At 41.4% G+C, this 24,042-nt stretch overlaps 1 protein-coding gene across 3 annotated transcripts; it reads left to right on the forward strand.

Annotated features, from left to right (window-relative positions):
* The first annotated feature begins 2,324 nt into the window (after window positions 1-2,324).
* On the forward strand, window positions 2,325-23,693 carry STAMBPL1 (STAM binding protein like 1). Of its 3 annotated transcripts, none has more exons than XM_030951021.1 (11): window positions 2,325-2,484; window positions 13,200-13,393; window positions 14,278-14,495; window positions 15,817-15,892; window positions 17,311-17,406; window positions 18,031-18,385; window positions 18,967-19,091; window positions 19,967-20,104; window positions 20,731-20,843; window positions 22,359-22,458; window positions 23,390-23,693. In XM_030951021.1, the coding sequence occupies exons 2-11, from the start codon at window positions 13,310-13,312 to the stop codon at window positions 23,444-23,446; spliced, it is 1,362 nt and encodes a 453-aa protein (XP_030806881.1). In that variant the 5' UTR covers window positions 2,325-2,484; window positions 13,200-13,309; the 3' UTR covers window positions 23,447-23,693. The 3 variants fall into 3 exon arrangements, with proteins under 3 accessions (XP_030806881.1, XP_030806883.1, XP_030806882.1); XM_030951023.1 differs by having other exon boundaries at window positions 18,967-19,049; XM_030951022.1 differs by having other exon boundaries at window positions 13,233-13,393.
* Window positions 23,694-24,042: the final 349 nt, after the last annotated feature.

Consider the following 24,042-nt stretch of genomic DNA (forward strand, 5'->3'; position numbering starts at 1 on the left):
AAACATGTTTGTCTCTTGTAATATAGAAAACACATGCAAAGGCCACCTTCATGCAAACATATGCAAATGACACACCTCCTCTAGCAACCTGTGGTACCACTGGGAATTGAGTTCTCAGCTCCTGGGGACATTTGCAGTCCAAGACACAGAGTGGCCACTCTTGCCCACACCACATCATTTATAAATCCCAGTGTCCTGGCTGCCCCAGGGAACTCACAGCAGACCTGGCCCACCCCATAAAGCAGCAGGGCAGAGCCAGCACTGGCACAGCAAACCCTGCACCCCAAACAGACACAGGCTCAGCTCTGAAGGGAGGGGGAGCAGGATCCACAATTCCAGCTCAGGCAAAGAGGAGGAGAGGGCCTCTGTGGAGGATCTGGCAGCAAAGCCCTTCAGCTCTGCTCTCATTCACACTTCTGCAGCACCACCCAGCATTCAGACAAGGTGCATGGGATGAACCTGACAGCGTGACTCTGCACAAAATGTACAATGGGAGGGAGGGAAAAACCAGAATCACAGCACTGAACTCCTTCCACCTCGCCAGTGGTGCCTTTTCCCTGCTGCAGAGTCAGGGCTAACCATGAACTAGAACTGATTCTCCATGAACCAGAGCACATGGCTCTGCCCAGCTGAAGAAAGCAGTGGGGACACACTGCCCTTTCAGGGAGGTGCAGGAAGGTGGATCTAGCAGTTCCTCAAAATCTGGTTGGGTGGACGGACACTGGTCTGAAATTAAGTTTACTCATCCTGGAAGCAGCCACCAAGGGCTGCCCCAGGACATCAAGTTCAATCTTTTCTAGAGCACCTTCCCATGCTGTAGAAGAAGAACCAGCCACAGACACACCCTGCAAGAGGTTACAGGGAAGCATTCAGGTCAGTGACCAACAGTTCTTGGGAAAGAGCACCATGTGCAGTGTCTTCAATACTGAACACCTAAATCTAATCTGAGGCTAATGTTCAGCCTAATTTCACCTCTAATGCAACTGAGTTTTACAAAGGATTGCCAGTTTTTCTAAGAGAAGAGAATTTCCAAATACCCATCTGATAGGGTCTCCATTTACCAAAGTTTCCTGCAACCAAACTTTATCTTCTTATTGCCATCCATCAGAAATGCAGTCCTGGAATGCACAGGGTCTGGACAACAGGAATAGCCATTCTTTACACTTCCCCTTGGAAAACCATGAGCTATCCAGACAAAATCCTTGCAGCACTGAAAGTGTCCTTTCCATGGCTGCTTCAGGATAGGATTAACTCAACAGTCCACTGAAAACCCTCCATGGCATAGACTGGAGCCTCTATTTCATAATTCTCTCAGCCAAATCCAAGATAACAAGGTAGGTGTTTGAACATACTGGATTTTCGTTGCTTGCCCAAATCAGTCCCTCCTGTTCTTAAAGCCAGGACCAAGCCCTGTGGTGTCACTCCACAGCCACCAGCAGCAAGAGTGGTACCTCAAGGCTGGGAAGCCAAGCAGCCAGAACAGCCTCACACACAATGAAAGGAGGGAAGGAAAATTACATTACTGTGTTTGGGGGTGCAGGATGAGCTAAATACAAGTATCTTAGACCATGCCTAGACTTCCATGTTTAGGTTTGGGGTCCAGGAAAGGCATCAATATGATCAACACCTGCTGAGCAGGTTCAGCAAAAAGACAACACAAAGGTCATCCAAACTTATCACGGCGTGACTAACTGCTGCATCGGCTGAACATTCCCAGCAGAGATCTAGGCCAGCCCACAGCACTGCCCTGCCGCCTCAGAAACCCAGCCTACCTCCTCTGCTTCAGAGGAAGGCCCTCGGGTCCAGCATGCCTCTTCCCAGGTACAGCAGCCCCATACTGACAACCACACCTTCAGTTATCTTTCGTCCTTTTCCTCCTCACCCACAGCTTCCTCCGCAACGCTGCTAACATTCTTTCCCCCGAGTTAGCCCTTCCCAAAGCTCAGGAGAGCCCAGGCGAGGTGTGCACACCCTCCGGTACCCAAGCGGATAAAGACTGATTCAATGATGGCCGGGCTGGCACCGGGGCCCTGGGGAATGCGGAGGGGACGCATCCCAGGTGCGCACGGACCATGCTGCCCCCAGCACCCTGTGCCCCCGCCCACGCACGGCGCTCCCGCTGCCCTCGCCCCCCGGCAGCAGCAGCAGCAGCGGCGGGGCTGTGCCGGCCGGACCCCGCAGCGAGGAGCGGCACAGCTCGCTCGCTCTCCCGGCGCGGCGCAGGCTCCTCCCTTCGCCCCGCACGGTGGCACGGCCCGGCTGCGGCGGCGCAGGGCGCTCGGTGCCCGCCGCCACCTGCCCGCCCGCCCGGGGCCGCTCCCGCGCACGGCGCCCGCGGCTCCGGTCCCGGCGGGGCGAGGCGAGGCGGGAGGAGGAAGAAGAGAGAGAGAAGCAGGAGGAGGCCCAGGCCGCCCCGGCGTTCCTGCCTCCCCCCGGCCCGCGCTTTGTCCGCGGCAGCCGCCGCCAGCGCGGATGCGAGAGCCGGTAAGCAGCATCGCCCTGCCCCTGCGGGAGCGGAGCGGCGAGGCGCTGCCTCCGCCTCCATCGCTCCCGCTGCCTGCGCCAGCGGCCCCTGCGGGCACAGCCACAAGGGCCGGGACCCCTTCCGGGGCCGCGGCAGCGGCAAGGGCCGGTACCCGCTCCATCCGCTCCTCGGCCCGGCCAGCGCCCTGTCCCCGCCCCGGTGTCAGGTGCGGAGCCACCGAGGCCTCTCGGGACAGCCCTCCTCCCTCCGGGCAGGGCGGAACCCCGGCGGGAGCGGCCCCGGCGGGAGCGGGGAGCGGCGGGGGCAGCGCGGGGCTCCGGGGCTGTGCCGGGGGCGGCGGGCAGCGAGCCCGGCCGGCCGATCCTGCTGACTCCGCTGCGGCTACGCAAAGAGCTGTGGTGGTGTGGTGGGAGTCCAGAATGGTGCCGTGTGCCAGAGGCAAATCAAACGGATAACAATGTTCTGGCTTTAAATTATTTCCGTATATATGTGAAAGGTGGTCATCGGAATAGAAAGTGAAAGAATCTAAACCAGTAGAAATTGTGGTTGCTGAGCATCTGTAACTCTGTGATGAACTTTTTCTGTTTCATGTACTTGGTTTTGTACCTGCCTCCTTTTGACCTCTGTAGGATCTCAGGTGTCCTTCTGAAGTGCGCTGAGGAATGTATCTCACTCTTGCACATGCTGCCCGGTTTCAGGAAGATGCCAAAAAGTCTCTTCTGGGGGAATTCCTCTTGATCTGGAATTATTTGTGTTTAATATGCACGTGGTTCTGAATGCTCTGAGAAGTTATGGGCAGGAAACCCCCCACCTTCTACTGATAATGGGAAGTAGTGAGATTGAGATCTTGGAGACACTGTACTTCCCAGGACATTCATTCCCCAGGTGAAGACCAGCTTTGAGAAAGTTCTGTCTGCACAGAAGTAATGTTTCTCTTCATTGCAGGCTTAAGTGGATTACTATCCAAAACTGTAGTTAGCATATATTGATGACTTGCCTTAGACAACCAAGTCTTAGAAAATAGGATATAGACCCAGAACTTCATTGGATATTCCCAGGAGAATGGAGCCCAGGTTGGTTGTTGTGGGTGCTGCTCAGGCAATTTACTCTGAAACAGATGAGTTTTCTCAGGTACTAAATGCATTGCAGCTGGTATATTGCATGTCTAAGTGCTAAATGTTTAGATAACTAAACCAAAGGCCAATGTTTACAAGTCTGGAGTTTCATAGATCACAGGATACTGTAGGAATGCAGGAAGCGTTCATCCCAAATTCTGTAGGTACCAATTTCATAGTTGGGGGTCCTTGTGTGGGTGTGTGTGTACAGTATTTTAAATGGCTGTAAATGCAGGGGGGTATTTTGTAGCATTATGTTTAAAAATTGTTTTGATCAATCCTGCAGTCATTTGTATTACTTGATATTGCTCTGCAGACGCTGTGAAGGCATTTCTTGTGTGGTTTTCTTTATGTGCATTAAACCTGCTGAAGGTTAGGCCTTAAGGCTTTTCCTGGAAGTTAATCACCAGGATCAGGAACAGTATAGCTCAAGGTGAGGGATGTTGTAAATTCCTCAGCTGCTGAGGGAATGGCAAGGTGACTTGTCCATGAAGGCACTGAACAAATACTGTATAAAACTAAGTTTTTGGTCTCTGATTGCTGGACATGTATGAATAATGCTTTGTTCTGGCTTTATCAGACTCCTGAAATTTTATTTCTGCACCAAAGGTTACACTTCCAATTCATCTTTTGAAAATTAGTTTGCTGCCGTGTAAAGGAAGCCTTTGTCTATACAATTTTAATAAAATTAGAACATTTAGATTGTCATGCAAGTAAACATATTTTCTGCTCATACTTCTATTTATAATGGAAAGCATCAATCCATGAAAGAAAATTATCTTGCTTGTGCAGTTCCTGAACAATCCTTGTGCAGTGGCTTAGTGCTGTTGTTGCAAAGAAATTCCTATTATAAAAACCCAGCCTTGTCAATCTTGCCCAGGTGCTGATGCCTCTCAGAAGTGCTGTGAGTCAGGCAGCTCCTCAGACACAACCCTCTGCCTACCACTTCCTACTGGCAGCTCTGGATGAGTCACATTCAGCTCACCGCACACGGAATTGCGTTATGGAAGCTGTGGGCTCTCCACACGGTCAGCGTAGGAGCATCTTTTAGCATCTCTGACCCGTTAGCATCTCTGCACTGCTGTCAAAAAGCCTTCAGGGACATCTAATGCTGGATGTTGGTATAAAAAGGAGCTTGTATAGGCTGCAAAGATCAATGGGCTCATCCTGAGGGGAAACGCAGATAATTTGAAAGGCTCAAAGGTACACTGTGGTTCACTGGGATGAAGCTGTTGTCCTGCAGGGGTACAAAATGTTAACCAGAAATCATCATGCTCAGCTTTGATATTCTGGATCATTCAGCTGACTGTCAAGGAGCCCTGTGAGCTGACTGTGTTACAGCCAGTGCTGCTATAAAACATGTACTTAACGCTGTCAATCTTAGAAACTTAAGTAAGAGAAATGAAGTATTGTAACTAGCCAAGTAGAACAAGCAGTCTAAAGCTCACAGAGTTCTTCTCGTAGAACCAGGCATTCCTCTTGTTTTTCCTGGGTTGTTTTTTGCTCATAGCATGTTACATCCTGAATCATCTAGAACGGGGGAGAAGGTCAAAGATTTCCTTATGAAATCAACTGTGTACAACAGAATCATGCCAGATAAAATGGTAGTTGTTCATGCTAAATGATCACACTTCATCCTGTAGGTAATCTCACTGTCCATTTCTTACCTTTCTTTACTTAACTGTTTGTGTACAAAACAGTCAGAATCCTTTGAACTAATGCCTCAAATTATTTTTTTCTAGATATGAGGCCAAAAAACCAAGCTTCGTTCTTTATAGGCACTTTAATAGGCTTCAAATAAACTGTGAATTTGTATGTCAGAAATGTCAAATAAATTTGGCTCACTTTTGTTTTGTCCCCTATATTTTGAGCTACAGAAAGTAAGACAGCATAAGAATTTGTCATCTGATAGAAACAGAAATTGATTACTGCAACCAGTTACTCACTCAATCAACAAGTGTCCTTGTTAGATGCTATGGAGTCTGAAAGTGTTCTAAATTTAGGTAGGATATATTTTGCAAAAAAAAAAAAAAAATCATTGCATTTCATACGGAAGAACAAGAAGGTTCTTAACCCCTCTAGCCTACTGGGACCTTGTCCCTGAGAGAAATAGTGGTACAGATAGAAAAAAAATGTGTGAAACCTAAGGCTTTGCAAGGAATCCTGCTTTCTTTGATTCTTGGAAGTGTATGGAGTTGCAGGCCTCTGTGCTGATTTTAACCTCTCATTTGTTTCCCTTAGCAACACAGCTTCTTGTCTTTGTGGTGGAAGTTAGTTTTATCAGTGATGTAATGGATGTCAAGTATCTCCTTTATTCAGTATTTCAGTTGAATCATCAAAGAACAAATTGTATAAAACCAGCTCTTTCTTGTACTTCTGTCCTCTTCTGGGTTACTGTGCCCTGGTGCAGTTTTCTTGGGGGATTGTAGTGGATTTCCCAAAGGAAGGAAATAGCACTGTTTTTCTACACCATGTCTAGAACATCCTTTTAGTGGGTCACTGGAAAGATGCTGTTCTGTGTAGCATAAGTAATATTTCACTGACTGCCTAAGAAAGATTTTGCTTGTAATCCAAGACATTCTACCATGGTTGATATTTTTCCATTATGTTAAAAATGCTTTTTTGCTAAAACTGCATGGTGTCACTAAAGAAAGGAGGGGGGAGAAGGGATTGTGTTTCGTTTTAATACAAGAATCCACAAGAGCAAGAGCTGTCAGTTCACAAATGAATGTTTGAATGTTTAATATTTCCAGTCCATTTTTGAGGACATTCTCCTAAAAGTCACTAATGTCATTATAGACAGAGCTTGTTAATAAATCTGGAAGCAAGCTGCCATCTATGTGTACAGCTCAAATGTAAAGGATTCTGTTGTAGTAGCACAACCATACTAATTGTTGATTTCAAAACAGCCTGCATAAAAATGAATGAGAAAATAGTTGCCAGAGGTCTCCTCTGTGCTTTGAGGCAGTAGAAGAGCGAAGCCTGTAGGCTCTGCACTCACATACTCTGTAGGGAGCAGAAGTAAGGTTCTTGCATGTGAAATGTTGGACATTTTCTGCATATTGTAGTGGTTTATCAGAGTCTGAGCAGACTCAGTAGCAATCTAATTTTATTAATGTAGCTTCTTGATGCAGCAATGTTTGTATCTGTGCCAAGAGGAATGCTGTCGTTAGAAAACAAAGTAGTCAATGATATTCTAGAAACTACACTGACTAATTGCAGTAGTCCAAATATTTGCAGAACTATAACAGTCTTCAGACAATTAATTCAAACTTCATTTTGAAGTGGGAAAACAGACCCTTGTGTCACCCATTCTTTTTTCAGATGAAAATAAATTTCAGTTTTGTCATGCAAGGTACAGCACTGAGTGGCCTAAGCATATGAGCAAGGGTTGGGTTTGGCAGACCTGTGCATGGAGGATCTTCCCTGCCTGTGATTTCTCCCTCTCAGTGCCCAAGCAGGTGAAGGTGCTACTGTCAATCCTCCACTGACACAGAGGCTTCTGGGCACTGTGCTGGGGCATGGGAGGCACCAGTCCTTCACCAGTGAGAAAGAGGAAATGTTCTTGACCCACTTCTAGGAGAGATGTTTGTATAGCTCAGCAGCTGCTCCTGGCAGTTAGTGGAGCTTGGGAGGTGGTCTTGGAACTGCTGTTTAAGTGGAGCTGTGGAGCTAAGGAGCACTGTCAACCTATGAGCTGTTGCTGAGATGGGCTTTTCTAGAGCTGAGCTTATTAGTAGCTGTAAAGAGCAACTTCTCCATTGAAAGGCACAGGGCTTTCAGGAACTGGCTCCTTGCAGTGATTCCTTCATTGAAAGGCCATTCTGTTGAGTTTGGTGGATTGGGTATTTCCTCTGCACAAGGGAATCATCTTGCCATGACATTCAGTGCTTTGTTGGGGTTTTTTTCCAGAAGAGACTGCTTACTACACCAGCTGAATCGCTTGCTGTGATGATGAGTGCTTGTTACAAAAAGCATGTTGACAGATGAATATGCTGTTTCTTTTTGGAGAGAACCAGCAGAAGGCAGTTTGCTATTTAGGCTGGGATTTAGCATATTTATATATCAAACCTAAGTGTGTGTATATAAATAATCATGTGCTGTGCCAATACATGGCCTGGAATTTCAAAAAGAGCTGAATGAGATAGGTGCCTGTATTTCTAACCTGTTTTTCACCAAATTCACTTGAGTATCCACTTCTAAGTACAGAATATTAAGTATCTGCTTCATGGGTGACTTACTGGCATGAAATGGTCCTTTACCTTCATCTGGCAATCATTGGTGTGACCTATTTAAAGTTTGCTGAGACAACTTCGTTCCCTTATGGGTAATTGAAAGGTGTTATTTGCACTTGCTAATTTGGCTATTTTAACGAGGACTGACCTCCTTATGGTTTGACATGCATCTTTATTCTAGGATTCTGTTATCATCACACTTCCTAGTATAGTAACATGAAGTATGATTGTGTTAACTTCTCATGGCAATATTAAAGTAAGCTTTTCCTTGCCATGGGATGGCTGCAAAACAGTTCTCTCCAGAGTAGTTCAAAAAGTAGAGCTATACTACATTTTAGCTTCTATATTAGCAAATATTTCTAGATATACTCTAAGAATCCTGATCCCCATGGAGTGAGGTGAATGATTTTGGTGGGAACCTCATCTAGGCTTTACATTCCACAAAAATATCAAACAAAAGGATGAGTATTTCTGGAATAATCTACCATTAAAAATATTCAGAGAATAAATCATTGCATGGATTATTTTTAACATAATCTTTGAATGAAGAAAGTGTTTTGGAAAACTTTGCCAGTGATCTCTTTAATAAAGATTTTTTTGGAAGATAAATAATGAAAATATTGATAAATGTTGCTGGCAGCAGTGCAGTCCTTGTTATGATTAATTGCCTTGAAATTTTAAAATGTGTTACAAAGAGGAAACTCTTTCAAAGTTTCAAGTTTCAAATGTTTCAAAGTAACTAATGTTACAAAGGGAAAATTATATAGATTTTAATAATATTTATGGAAGTTACTCGGTTACTTGTTTAAAAATCCAAAAGCTCATTTAGCATTTCTCGGAACCTCTCAAGAATGAGCAGCATTGATCGTTCAACCTCTTCTGAAGAACTGAAGAGGGGAAAGCAGCCTCCAGATGCCACCAAGGAGCTGAAATTCAATGCTAGCACTCTGCAGTCAGTTTCTGGGAAGTCTTGATGCCCTGAGCTTCTCTTTGCGTCCTCTCTGAAGAGCTGGAGCAGCACAGCTCCCACTGGGGTGCCACAGTCCCTGTGGGCATCCTTCCTTGGGCAGAGCATGGTCCTGCTTGGTGTCCCTGGCTTGGCTGGGGCAGTCACCTCCCAGAGCCAGGCTCTTTCAGGGAAGGACATTTCAGGGTCTGTCCCAGCAAGGCATGTAGACACACTCCTTGTGCCAGGCTGTGCCCTGGCTGCTGTGCTGCAGGCATTGCAAACACCAGCCATGCAGCTCCTGCAGCACTGCAGCTGTGCAGCCGTGTGTGTCACCTCTCACTGCCACCCCGCACGTGTGTCACAGGGAAAGCCAGTAGGGCATGGGCCTGTCGGGCTCTGAGCACAGCCAGGGTGCCTCTCTTGGCCACCTCCAGCCAGCCTGGCAATGCCTGACGTGCCAGCGTGCAGCAAACTGTGAGGGCGTTGAGAATTTGCGGTGAATTGGGATATTGCTGCTCTCAGAAGGGTTTGTGCATGTGTTTCCCAGGCCTTCTCACACCACCTCTGTCTCATGAGCCTGCTCCTAAGGTACTGGATATGCTTATTCTGTCTTCATGTACTACTCTTGGCATGTACTTTCACTTAAAATTGATCTCTCTGCTTTTCATTTCCCTGCTATTTGGTACCATGCTTGTTAGCCTGAACAGAAGGAATCACTTTCAATGCCATTTAAAATGCTGGTTTTCTCAGTTTGCTCTGTTTTCTTGTGGCTGAATGGCTTTGATTTAATAAACCTGAATTTGTCAAGGAATAATACATACAATAGTAAGATGGGACATATGGGAAAACAAATGCTCTTTGAGGAGGAAATGGGATTTTATGAGAAGTGCTATTCCCAATGAAATCAAGAAAAGTTTCTTAACCATTGAATAGATGTTAGATTATTATTATTATTATTATCTGGTAATGACTATCAGAAAACTCATAATTAGAAAAAAAAGCTTAATTTGAATGCTAAATGTCCTGGTATTTCTCCTCAAACAAACATTACCTAACTCCATCTAAGTTAACTGGAATGCCTGAAATAGTGAAGTAGAAAAATGCATCTTCACTCTTGGAGTTTTGAGCACTTTAGAGTATAATAGACTAAGACAGCTCCAGGCTAGCATTGGTATTTATCCCCTATGGTTGAGGTTGGAGTGTAGTTCACTGTATTAGCATAAGGATTTTGTATGTTTGATTATAATTAGTTTCAGCTATACAGAGAGATTTGGTGTTTGAATTTATCTTTACTCTTGTAAAGTGAAATATATTTCTGGAAAACAGAGTCACTTGCCAGAACTGGGCAATTTTTGTAGGAACTATACAAACTCTTAGGGTGCCCTTTCAAAGGCAGCTCATATCAATCTAGGACAGCACTGCCTCAGAAAGCGACAAACCTCTCTGCTTTGCTGGCTTCATGGTTCTGCCTGCTCCTTTGCATTTTGATTTGGAAAAGGAAGTAAAAGTCCATTTAATTTTAATTTGGATCAGCTACAACTTGCCTTGAAGTCAGTGGAGGCAGCAAAGTGAGAGCACAAAGAAGGATGGTGAGGGTGAGGGGAGCCCCTGGCAGTGCCGTGCCCTTGGAGCAGCTGAAGGTGACTGTGGAGCTGTGCATGAGGAGCATTATGCACAGAGGCATTCCAGGCACCTGGCACACATGCCTCTGGTGGTGTTTTCAGTAAAGCTTAACTCTCTGCATTTTAATCATTCATAATTCTGCCAGTGCGTCCACATGTTAAGGATAATTTATTGGAGTGCAGTCATAAGTCAGCCCACAATCTTTATAGGAGTTCTTTTTTCTTAAGTTACCCCTGCCACCTCTAATAGTGAATGTATTTGAATCTTATATGACATTTTTGTAAAAGGGATACAAATTCATCTTAGTATTTCTTCTTTATTTACAGTGTCTCATTTTTAGTGTGTTCCTGAAACTAAATTTAAAAAGACAGTTTCTTCTTTTATTTGCAGGCGTTCTTCTGCTAAGCTCTTGCACTGTGACGTGTCTTATGTCTGTTGCAGAGCTTCTTCATCCTTTCCAGGCTCTGACACAATTTTGAGGAAGTGTGAGTTTCTGCTATTACCAGATGTCTCCTGTTTAAAATACCTGGTATTACACTTTAAAAAATAATTATAACTAATGCTTCTTTAGATTTAAAGTTCACTGAATTATGTTTATAACTTTAATATTCTTAGAGCCAGTCAAGTTGAGAAATATTTGCAAGTAAAGGGTTCCATGATGTCTTCCTGTGGCATTTCCAAAGAGATTTTGGTGGGGGAATACCATAGGCTTCTTTAACACAGACCTCTTTGGGAGTACTGGACCCAAAAAAACACCCAAACCCCTAATTAGTGGCTCCTGTGTTTGCCACTTGCAATAACTTTTTTGCACTTGCCTACCAGCTGGATTGAAAGCTCTCCAAGGAGTGGTAACAGCTGAAAGAAGCATTTGATCCATATTCCATGTCTTCAGTGGCAAGCATCTCATGAGCATTGTCCTTAATGTTCATTTCCTCTCTAGGCTTCGCAGAAGGACTGTTAAGGGAGAAAGCCTTGAAAGCAGAATGAAAAACTGCTACAGAAAAGCTTTCCTGCCAGAAGCTGCTAAATGAAATAAGAAATTGGAGAGAAATACATTTCTGCACCTTTACTTTTGAATGATTTTTATATACGAGTGACTAGAACATTTTGCAGTTTGTTATACTTGGATGCATATTTTAGACCAAATCCATTCTTCCATTCAAGTATTTCAGCTGTCCCAGATGCTTCTGGGGGAAATAAAATTTAAAATTCACAAGTGATGGATAAGTGAATGGATAAATATCTGTAAAATATATGCTTTTTAAGTCCTTTTTTGTTTCATTGGTTGGGTTGGTTTTTGGTTTTTGTTCCTGAGTTCCACAAAGCATATGCATGCAGAGTCTCTCATTGAAGGTTTTACTTCTGCTTAGAATCTGGGCTGCAGGGCCAGAAGTCTGACACAAACTGTGCACTGGCCAAGCTTTTAGCTCTCTCCTTTCACAGCCTTCCACATCTACAGTGCTTCAGTGAAGAAGGGTTTCAGGTAGAACAAGCCCTAAAGCAGAAAGTTTCTTGGAGTAGGCTAAAGCAGAAATATTTCCTTATCATTGTCCCATGGGGCCTTTCTACAGTTTGTGAACAGGCAATGAATAGGCTCTCCTGCCAAGGTGATCATTTACACCAGAGCTCCATCTCCATAAAATTAAATGGTTTAGAGAACTATTTTTATTAGCACTGCAACCACAACTAAGGCTGTTTTCTCAGACGTATAAGCCTTGCTTATTTTTTTGGTTACAAATTATGCAAGCAGTTTGAATACCTTAATTAGCAAAACTTCTTGAAAATGAATTGCACTAATGGTTAAAATTAAGGACTGATCTAATAGATAGTATTGCTTTTTGGAAGAAAAAAGAGGAAGAGACAAACACAAAAATCAAAACTTGAGAAATACAGCCATCTAAAAACACATTCGGGCTGTTTTCTTCAACCCAGAGTCCTCTGGCCTCTCTCTAGAGAGGGGTGTGCTGAGAAAGTATCTTTGCTGAACCCACTCTATGCTTTTACAAAAGCATAAGCATGTTTATTGCAACCTATGAAGAGCCTACGACATGCAGGATCAGATCTGTTTAGACTGAGCACACAAGTGAAAAAACACATTAGAAACTTAATTTTCACATTTCCTGTGTAATTTGAGTATTTCATTCCTCTCTCAGAGTAGGGTTTCCTTGTTTTGGTTTAGTTTCCTTTTGGGTTGTTTTTTTGATGACCACAACATCTACATTTTTTCTCTTTACTTGTTCAAAGCTGTGCAAGGAGGAATTTTTATTAGTTGGCTCATCAGAGTTGATTGTATTTTGAGTGTTGAAACCAGCAAGCTGTGCAGGTGGAACACATGGTGTTTGAAGTATTTTTTCTGCTTTATAATGCTGATACAAATTTGTGTATAAAGTTTTATTTCTCATAGTCTTAGCAGAAAATAAGGATACCAGATTCATACTTTTTATAAATATGTTTGTAAACATATGCTCAATGAAGCACAGATTATAAGTCCTCAAACTTCTGTGTTTTTCACTTAATACTTGAAAGTTAGTGGGTTTTTAAGTTGCTATAAAAATTGTAAAAATAATTTATTGTGTTCAAATCTGCTGAAATAACCTTAGTACAGGTCAACTAGTTCACAACTGCACTGTAAGCCCTTATGCATTCCCAATTTAAATTCTAGACACCTGGTAAGTTTTAAATTATTATTAAGTGTATAAGTACTGTGCCACGAAAGTAATGAGTGGGTGCTGGCATGCAAAGTTACTTGACATTTGAATATATTTCTAATCTGAATGACTTATTTTTTCCAGCACACAACCACAACCAGCGTATCTATATTCCAGTTTCTCTTGGGCTATTAAACCCTGACACATCTGGTGGCAAATACTGAGCTCAGGATTGATACTGGCCTTTCAGTCAGATGGAGACTTTGGAGGAAAAGAGCAATCTCCTTGGTTTACAGGCAGACAACAACATGGAGCAACCATTCACTGTCAGCTCATTGGTATGTATTACAGAAAAATGTTTCAGTGGCTGAGCAGCTTTTCTTTCAATTAGGAAAAATTTCAAGAGAGCAATTTAGCAGTGGTGGCTCTCAGCTCCATGGGTCTTTTCCTGCATGCTACCTGAAAGTTTTGTGGGAATTTATTATATTCCTGTATGTGTGATTTATGGGGTGTCAGCAACCAGAGTTTTAAGAAGTTGAAATGAGCTTTTTGAATAGAAAGAGTAAAAAAATTTATCAAAGTAAAAGGGAAACAACTTACAGTAGCCATTTATTTATTTATTAATTACCAGGAAGGAAATGACCATAATAAGCAGCTATGGTTCTTCTTCAGTAATTAGTTTGAACTTCTTAGTCTTTAACTGCCTCCTTTAAAACTGGAAATGAATATTTGAAGTGAACTGTTGACTCACCAGAAGAACCTATTGCTCTTTGTTTCCTGAACTATTTCTAGCAGTCAAATGCTATACATCATGTAATAGGAGTCTGAGTGTTCAGGACATCCATCAAATTATTTCAGTAACTTAAGACAGAACCTTGTAGAATTCATGTGTGGGGGCTTTTAAAGAGGACACGCTTTATACTGCCTTTGGTAATTTCTACAGCAATTTACTTAATTTTTTTTTCCAGAGGTATTTTCCTAATTTTATCCTTTTTTGTTGTTGTTGTTTTTGGAGGGAATAAAATCACTTTTCTTTTTGATCACAATTTACTTGCAATTGGGAAATATGTTGTAATGTTTCAACTGTGGCTAGAGGTGGAGAAACCAATGCCTACTTTCAGAAAAAAACTAGCTGAATATATCCCTTGAGCTTCTTGACTGAGACCACTTACTGAAAGTGAAACGGAATATACTCTTAGCTAACGAGGCTGTTCATTTTCAGAGAAAGCTGGTGGCTGTTCCTGACCACACAGACATCTCGGTGAGCCCGGAGGAGAGAGTGCGTGCCCTGAGCAAGCTGGGCAGCAACATCAGCATCAACGAGGACATCACCCCGCGGCGGTACTTCCGCTCAGGGGTGGAGATGGAGCGCATGGCCGCCGTCTACATGGAGGAGGGCAACCTGGAGAACGCCTTCGTCTTCTACAACAAGTTCATCACGTAAGAAAGCAGATTATCAGCCATTACAGCTTGTAATTCTGAGTGAACGGAAATGGAGAGCTGCCCTGAGAACCCCTTTAGATAAGGAGAAATTTGTTTAATGTGATCTTGCAGAACAGCTCTGTTCTCTGGGATATTTTGCACTGAGCGTGGGCTTTGTTGAAACTCCCTGCCACCTTTTCATGTGGTTGTCCTATCCATGTGTGAACTGCCAGGCGTGAATTAACCTAACAGAGGTTTGAGTTTACTCTGCCAGGCCATACCATGAGCACTGCTGCCCCCAGATTATTCTGTTTATGTCAGCATGTTGGTTAAATACAATTTTTGACTTTAAAAGCAATGTTTAAATAAGATTTCTAAGTTTTAGTAGTCATGTTTTATGAGCATCTGCTGATCTTAAGGATGGTAGTATTGCACAATAATTAAAAAAGCATGAGAAAAGTGTTTTCTTGCTTTCATTTTACTTTTTTTCCCCCAAAAGGATTAAGTATAATTTATTGTTTCTTACAGGAATAAATGCAAAATCTACAATGTATGTTCATGATTATTCTCCTTACCACAAAAGAACAAATCTGGCCAGCTTTCATTACAACTCTCAAAATAGACAGCTGAAAAATATATCACTGGCAGATTTAAACTTTTAACCTAGCTAGTTTTGCTGTAGGATTGATTGGTTTGTTTTATTACTTTGGAAAGGTTTGGGGTTTTTTACTGTGCATATTTTAAAATTTTTGTAAAGGAAACATCCTTCCTCCCTGCTTATTTTCCTCATACTCTGAAAACTAGACCAAACCTTTGTTAGCCCACCTGTTTTCAAATGCATCTATCTCTATAAAAAGAGGGTCTGGAGGTGAATATTGTGCAAATTGCTGAAAGAATGATAGCAGCTCTGCATTACAAGCTCTTTGCAGCTGAGTGTTGCCACAATTTATCTGTGTGGCTTGGTCTGGTAAAAATACCTGCTTTAGTGGCAATGTCTTCCATAGGAGAGTCAGCATTTTGGCTAAGAACAGATAAAGAGAGTAGAAATAGGATTTACTAGTGCTGACTAGAGTGGAGGGTGGTTTTGGTTTTTTTTAACTTAACCCAGTACTAATGGAAACCAAAATATATCAGATGTAGAAAATAATCTCCTGTCCTTATTCTGTGTGTCCCGTACAGGTCCATACCATAATGTGTTAATTTAAACATGAGTGTAGAACCCTGGTCCAAGTCATCTGGAATTCAGTGTTTAACAGTTATGTGAAACTGATTTTTCTGCCAACATGAGAGCTATTATGGATATTCTTCTGACTAAACACATGCATGTTTAATTTTCTAGGTTGTTTGTAGAAAAATTGCCCAGTCACCGAGACTATCACCAATGTGCAGTACCAGAAAAACAAGATATTATTAAGGTACGGTTATGGTTTCCTGGTCTTTATGAAATGTTTTACTCAGAACCTCTTCATTTTTCCCAGCCCATATAGGCCATAGCTTCTTTTTCCCCAGAGCACCCATAGCAGCCATCACAGCTTCAATTTCTGATACTTTTCTCCACTGCTCATACCTGTTTTATTTTGGAAATTAAATTATTGATCTAAAACGTGAATGAGAATGGTCTGAATAAGTTGGTAAGTTGTTGGGAGCCCAGGTACATCTATTTCTGAAAGTTTGCCTATTAAAAATGCATATGTTAACAGTACTTAGTTTGATTCTGGTCCCAGTTATGTGAATGGATAAATGGTCCAAACTGGCTATTGCAAACAGAAGGAGAAATGTGTGGCATTACTGATGCCTCTGCAGTATTTGCTTACTCTGCTAAATAAGTAAAGTATATTTTCTCTTTCTTTATTACCAAATATGTATTTACTTAGTTTTTACCAGATTTTTCCCCTCCACTTCCATGCAAAATAGTTTTACTTTTGTTTTTTTTCCCCCTACAAAATAAATTCTTAATAAATTTTAAGTATAGCCTTATATTGAACTTAAAACAGCTGGAACTGCTCAGTGAGAATTTCTGGTAGGACCATGAGTGTCTCTTGCTCTATGCCCCCATATTTGCTTGCTTTCTCTACTGTTAAACTGAATGTTTTATGCAAAACCAAATCCATGCCCACGTTCTGACTGTGGTCCTCTAGCAGAACATCCCTACTGAGAAAGGGCATCTAACATTGCTTTCTCCTGTGGCACTCAGCAGCATTAAGCACATGGTCACTTTTCCTCCCTTGCCTACAGCCTCTGAATTATTTTGTAGTAGCCTTCACATGAGTAGAAAGCATTGGGTATTGGTTCTGTTTTATAAGAAATGTTGTTTTGCCAGGTCTGTGACAGAAAGCTATAGGTATAACTATCTCTTAAAAAAACCTTGTTTTTTACCACTTGGAAATGGGCATATTCAGACATATTTGTGACTGGGAAGTTCCAGAGAAAAATGCAATGATCCTACCTGAAACGCTCTAAGTTGGTCTTAGCATTTTTTTAAGAATTACGCCTACAGCAAAAACATTAGTCATGAGACACCTATTAAACAAGACTGAGATAACAGATTCCTACTAAAAGACTAATCTTTCCTTGAGACAAGAAGCAGCCATGTCACATGTTTCACTAATGTAAATCAATATATTTATTGAAAGCAATGTACTATAGAAGTTTCATAGACTGATGATATAGTTTGTGTTTTCTCTTTTGCTTTTTTTTTCCTTTGAGGAGAGCAGGTTATTTTCTGGTTTGTATTTTTTAAAAATCTGTGTTACAGCTGAGTTTGTTTTCCAGGTGGCTCTTTTAAAAAGTGAAAAGTAAACTTATTTATCTTTTTCCCCATCCCACCTCAAAGAAATTGAAGGAGGTTGCATTCCCACGGACAGACGAACTGAAAAGAGATCTTTTAAAAAAATATAACTTAGAGTATCAAGAATACATGCAACACAAAGTAAGTTTTATATGATTATTAAATGTTGACATGAATATTTTTCTGTCATATAAAACTTGAAAATTAAGCAGCAAAATGCCAGTTTTACAACAACCAAATAATTTCCTGAGCTGCTTAGGAATGACTTTTCATTTCTTCTTGAGAATCAGCTGATAATTTAAAAATAAGTAATGCAAATGTGTGCTAGGAAATACATGTGCTGCTATATTTACTTAATAAGTGTCTACAAAGATCCAATTAGGTTTTTGGTATACTATGATTCTGCCTTATAAAGAGAATGAAGTTGATACTCATGTCAATAAGTGGAAAAGATTCCTTGGCTCCAAATGTGCTCTACTTTGAATTAAGATTGAAGCCACTGAAAACAGAATCTATAGCTTAAAAACTTGACTTGGAAAAAGCATCTGAGAAACATCTTTTTTGTTCCATCCATCAATGCTATGTTTTCCATCCTACCTTTGGGGATATAGTTGTATTTTCCAGTTCAGTAACGAGGTTCCAAAAGAGTTCCTTTCTAATGACAGGACTTTATGGTTTTATTGAACTGTTAGATTGCTCCTTTCCTTCCATTTTTCCTAGCATTTTTGGTGTTCTGAGAATGTCACTACGCTGTGTATGTTTCAGAACAAATGTAAAGCTGAATTTCTGAAGAAACTGGAGCACCAAAAGCTAATAGAGGCAGAGAAGAAACGAATCGCACACATGCGGCAGCAGCAGCTCGAATCAGAACAGTTTCAGTTCTTTGAGGATCAACTTAAGAAGCAAGAGCTAGCTCGAGATCAGAAAATCAAAGAGAGTGTGGTTATGTCTGAACAGATAGATGGAAGTATGCTGTCTTGTGTTTCTGTACAAGAGAACAGCTCCTTATCTGCAGCACTGCTGGAGAAGAAGGAGAGGCGCGGCACCTCTGGCTGTGCTGGACATTCACCACCCGTGGAACGGGTCTTAAAGCCAGCAGCTACTCTAAGTGCTGTTCAGAGTAAGTGCACACATTTCTTTTATCCCCTATTTTATTTTGTCTACCTGCATATGTCTTTATTCACTGTGAGGATGCCCATACTGAAATAACCATGAACAGGTTTGTGCAAACACAACAGCTCCTTATAGTTTCTTCATTTTAAGAGGGAGAGTTGCACAGTTTCACATTTTCCAGTTGAGTACCAATGGATGGATACAGAGATTGAGATTTAGTGTTCCTATGAAATGAAGTCTGAATCTTGCCATGGGCTTCAAAGGAACAGAAACAGAACCTGCAGTGGTTCCCCCTGGAAAGCCTTGGTCTGGGAGATGGTCCCAGCTGACTGTCACCTAAGGGACAGGCTAGTGAGTGTATCTTGTGGGTTGGTGACTTCAGTTTAGATGAAGTGCTTGTCCTGTAGATTTATTCTCATTAAAAGTCTATGATGTGGTAAGTATAATTCTTCCACTTGTAGTAATATAGTATAATATACTGTGTATATTTCCTTATTTTAGGGGTCTTCATTGCGTTAGCTGTTAGCTGTAAATGCCTTTTTATCTCTCTTTCTCTCTTTTTTTCTCTTTTTTTTTATTCTTGGTTAGCTCAATTGGCCGAAGCACTCAGAGGTGTCATTTTGCCCAGGGATCTCTGTCACAAATTTCTGCTGCTGGCAGAGGCAAATACAGTAAGAGGAATAGAGACATGTGGAATTCTCTGTGGAAAACTGGTACAGTTTAACCCTCATATTTGTATGGGGAAGACATACTTGGTAGTTCTGTAATATCCTATGATGTTTTGATTTCAGAGCAAAAGCAGCTATAAATGGTTAGCCTTCCATGTAATGAACTTCATATTATAACCTGAGTGGTTATTTCAGCACTGTGGGCTTGCTTTACTGGGGAAACTTCTGCTCAAAGTATGCTGCTATTGTTGTCAAGCCTAGCAAGTTTTTCAGCATGCTGTACAATACAGGCATTTTCGAGTACTTTCTCTGGCATTCATCTAAGGTAAGAGAGGTTTAGTTACGGGACAATGAAATATAAAGACTGCCAGAATCCACCGGAGTCATCAAATGAATAATGGCACAACAAAACAGAAATCCCCCCATCAAGCTGTAGAACATTTCATTTTCAGGCTGGTTTTTTTTTTCCTTTGGGCTAGATTACTTCATGTCCTTTGAGAGCAGGGAAAGATGGCATGGCTGATGCTGGCATGAAGAATTTTAGAGAATCCCAAGTGTATTTGAACTGCATGAAAGGAAAGAACAGCAGTATTAGTCTTGTTTCACAGAAAATCATGATGGTTTTCTCAAAGCTCTTTTATGTGTTTTTAATTATTTTAAAGGACAGTCTTTTCACACTGATCACTGACAACAGTTCAATGCAACAGTCTTGTGTTGTGACTAATACTGCCCTGTATGCTTTCATGATGAAATGCTAAGGCATATTTTTAGGTACAGTATGTTGGTAGAGCTGCACTGGAATCAGTGGAGCTGGAATCAGTGAAGCTGTACTGTTTTGTTAGCTGGCATCTTTCAGATTTTGATTCAGCATTTATTCCTTAGGCAATCTGTTCCACCCTAAGTCAATGTTTGTTTTGCAGACTCATAATGAATTTACTATTACACATGTAATAGTGCCAAAGCAAACTGCAGGACCAGACTACTGTGACATGGAGAACGTGGAAGAATTATTTGGTGTTCAGGATCAGTATGATCTCCTCACTTTGGGTTGGATCCATGTATGTAAGACTCATAGACTCTGTTTTTTTATATTGGCTCTACATACTAAAAAAAAAGAAAGAAACAACTGGAGTAATACAAATTTGCTTACTGACTTCAAATTGTAGTGATGTAAATAAGCACTCATGTTCTCCACAGAGAACTCCTTAATGCAATTGAGGCATCCTGTTGACACAATGGGCCTACTTTTGCTGGTGCAACTTCTTTTTATGTTGATTTAGAGGTATTTTGTTACTTTCTAATGCCATATTCAAAAGTCAGGGAGGGGACTACTGTGTTGTTTAAACTTAATATTAATTTTTCTCTTAGGGTTGTTGGACAATTAAGTCATTTCCATTTGTCTTGTGCTTCTTCATTCCACTTTTTCCTCCCCATGATCAGAAAATTGCTTGTATATCTGATTGTGAACATGCCTCCATGAAACTCATCCTGAAAAGCCTTCTTTTCTCCAGGCTGAACAGTGTAGAACAATATAGACCCTGGGCTAAGAAGAACTTCAGAAACTAGCCTGGGGAAGTACTGATGCTTTCACTCATAACAAATTATTTTTCCTTCTTAAATGTATGTTGACCTTGACCTGTAAGAAATACTTCATTATGTTGAGTTTTCCCTTTCTTTTTTGTAGACACATCCAACACAAACTGCATTCTTATCCAGTGTTGATCTCCATACTCATTGTTCTTATCAGCTAATGTTGCCAGAGGCCATTGCAATTGTTTGTTCACCAAAGCATAATGAGTAAGTTTGAATTTTTTAAGTAATATTTTTGTATTTTTCCATGCTTCTTGTCATAAAATCTGATCAAATGCAAAGGGTACATGTCAAGTCAGATGAAGGGCACGAACATTGTGTTGTGACTTAGTTTTCTATAAGTAGCCTAGACTTGCATTTCAGTCAGTCTCTGCGCACAGTATTGTTTCTCTATTCCTCCCTCCACCAACGCAGGTGTTAAATTTTTTTTTTTTTATTTTTTTATTTTATATTCTGCTCAACAAAGTAATAATTACAGGAGCTATTCTTCTGGAGTACTCATTGCCAATGCCCTACCACAGATCTGCCTTCATCCTGTCTGCTTAAGAGTGTGGAGGGAGGTTAGGCTTATTTCTCTAGAATGATATGAAAATTGCGGTTTGCAAAGCAGAAGGGCAAAAGTCACTTTTTTAATAATAAGGATCTATTTTTGTATTTCATAAATTACAAACTATGTATCTGGAAAAAACTAGAATAATGCAAATATTAATGTGAAGGCTTGTAATGGAACAGGTTTCCCAGAGATGTCATGAAGTCTGCATCCTTGGAAATAAGCAAAACATGACTGGACATGGCCCTGGCAACCTGCTCAAGGTGATTCTGCCAGAGCAGGGGGACTGGACCAGACAGTCTTCAGAAGTTCCTTCCAACCTCAACAAATTTGTGATTCTCCTTTGGTGTGCCTGGCATTTCAGGTTGCCAGGGCTAACTCCATTCTTTAGAGTGTGCATTTCTTCAGCCTTTGCTTCTGGCCTTTTGCCTCAGTAGATGTGAATCCTGTCCTGGTTGCCTGACTTCCTAAATGGGCCCTTCAGGGAGCAGAGCTGTGAACACAGACTGAGAGCCAAGGGCACAAGCACCAGCATTTCTAACCCTGAGCATGCCTACATACCTTTCCAAATTTCTGCTCTTAAAGCCTCTCTCACAGTTGATGCTGATACCCTGTAACCAACTCTAACCTGTAACATTTATATGGTCAGGTGCTGCCCTGTAGGTAATAGGTTCTCTTTGCAGAAGGATGGCACTGTAATGTTTTATTCAATGTCTAAAGTGTTGCAGCAGTGCATTTTCTAATGCTTTGTGTGATTACCTAAAAGAGTGGGGAGGATGCACTCCTAGTCATTTACACAGCTGATTTAAAGGCTGTTATCTTTTAAGTTGCCCTGGGTGAAATGCAATCCAGGAAACGTAAGTTTCTGGTTTGCAGCTGTTCCTGTGTGAACCAGCCTTATCCCTCAGTGGCCTAACGTGCCCAACAGGAACAGCGCCAGTACTGGGATCCTTTTTGTCCCCTTCCCCTCATCATCTCTGCCTTTACAGCAATACAACTCCCCTTGATTTAAAATACATTTAAAAACCCAACTCAGCCAGGGCTCCTGTGTATTGAAGGTCACCAAGCACCTTCCTGTTGTCCTTCTTTTAAGCAAAGCAATTTGTATGTGAAACCTTGGATATGTACTATGGGAGCAGAGTGTAACAGGAGTTTCATGTTCTGCTTTTCAGCACTGGCATCTTCAGACTGACTAATGCTGGCATGCTAGAAGTTTCTGCTTGTAGAAAGAAGGGATTCCATCCACATACAAAGGACCCTAGGTTATTTAATGTAAGTATATAATTCAACACAGTTTTTACTATTCAAACTCTTGACCGTGGTTCTGCTGCAAACAGAAACTTGAGATTAGATTTCTTAATAATTTTCCCCCTGTTTTACTAATTCATTACCCTTAGTTCACTGACCAAGGTAGACATCAGGAGACTACTTAAGCAGCCATGCTAATGAGTGTTATAAGCTGCCATTCAGCTGGTGGTTAACCAGAGGTGGTTACTATCAGTCACCACTTTTACCTTCTTTCAGAAGGAGCAAAACCCACATTTTCAAATGGGAGTTACTCTTGAGTCTTCAGTTTTTGAGCAATTAATCTATTCATCTCTCCAATTTTGGTGCCCCAACAAAACATCCCAGCTGCTTAAAAATGCAGCTGTAAGTAGGTTAAGCCCTATTTCCTTCATTGCCAAGAGTTTGCCCTGGCTTCTCTGAGCATTTCTCTGTAACTGGTGGATCTTTTGATGTTTCAACAGCATAATGGTGTGTGTGTGGCTGAGCAGTACAGTCAGCCAGAACTGTCTTCCAGCTAATACTGGCATTTCTGATAAGAGCCTTTACCTTTGAATAATTAAGGGTTTGGTTTTTTCAATGGGGTTTGCTTCAAATACAGAGGCCTCTCCTGTAGAGTAAAATTAAATGATCCAATACAGAGAAGTCATGCTGAGAGACATTGGAAATTACTGTATTGTCAGGCTCTCTGAATGTCAGCATTAGGCCTCAAAAGAAAAGGTCAGTTTTTTGTTTTGTTCTGTTCTTTCATCATTGAGTGCAGGGATAATGAGAAGGTAGTCCAGCTCTGAAAAAAGTTACGATTTTGTGTTCCATGTAGGTTCTTTTCAGTGGTCTTTTACACATATAGTTCATGGATGAAGTATTAATGGGTATTTTACTGAGATTTCTGAGAGTAATGGGTTGACTTCTTCTGCAGCCATGTACCCATGTGGTTGGGAAAGACATAAAGATAATCGTGCTGGATCTGAGGTGATACGGATGAACCACAACAATGTACTCTACAAAAGGCCAAAACAGAAAAATGGATTCCTGTTTTTTCCTACATTTTCAGAAATTACTTTTATATTTATACATTTTAGATTGAATGGTTTGATATTTATTGCTCTAGCCTGTTTTGGAGTTATTTTGTTGCTCTGTCAAGATGGAGTTCAGTGGCATTAACCCTGAATCTGTAAACAAATCTCACCCATAAAACACAACAATAAAATGAACTTCAAACTACAGTAACTGTGTTGAAATAAGTAATTTTTCTTTTGTCACTTTTTTGCATTAATTGCCTACTGAGAATTAGGTATTTTTAACAGTGGTTAGCTTTTTATATGTAGTCGAGGCAAATCAATCAGTTTAGGTGATTTTTTTTTCATCTTTTTCTCCTGTCCAGCTTCTATAGCCCAAGTTTCAGCTATTAAACAGAAGATACTTAGAAATATCCAAATCCTTTACCTGAGAGCTGATCCTCACCATTTTGGGATAGCAGGGATGCATCAGAGTCCCTTGGAGAAATGTGTCTTCCCTAGCAACCTGCCAGTAGAGACTTTAAATTGAAAGACACTTCTTATCCTGAAAAGG

This window comes from Camarhynchus parvulus, chromosome 6 (genome assembly GCF_901933205.1).
Source record: "Camarhynchus parvulus chromosome 6, STF_HiC, whole genome shotgun sequence".
NCBI lineage: Eukaryota > Metazoa > Chordata > Aves > Passeriformes > Thraupidae > Camarhynchus > Camarhynchus parvulus.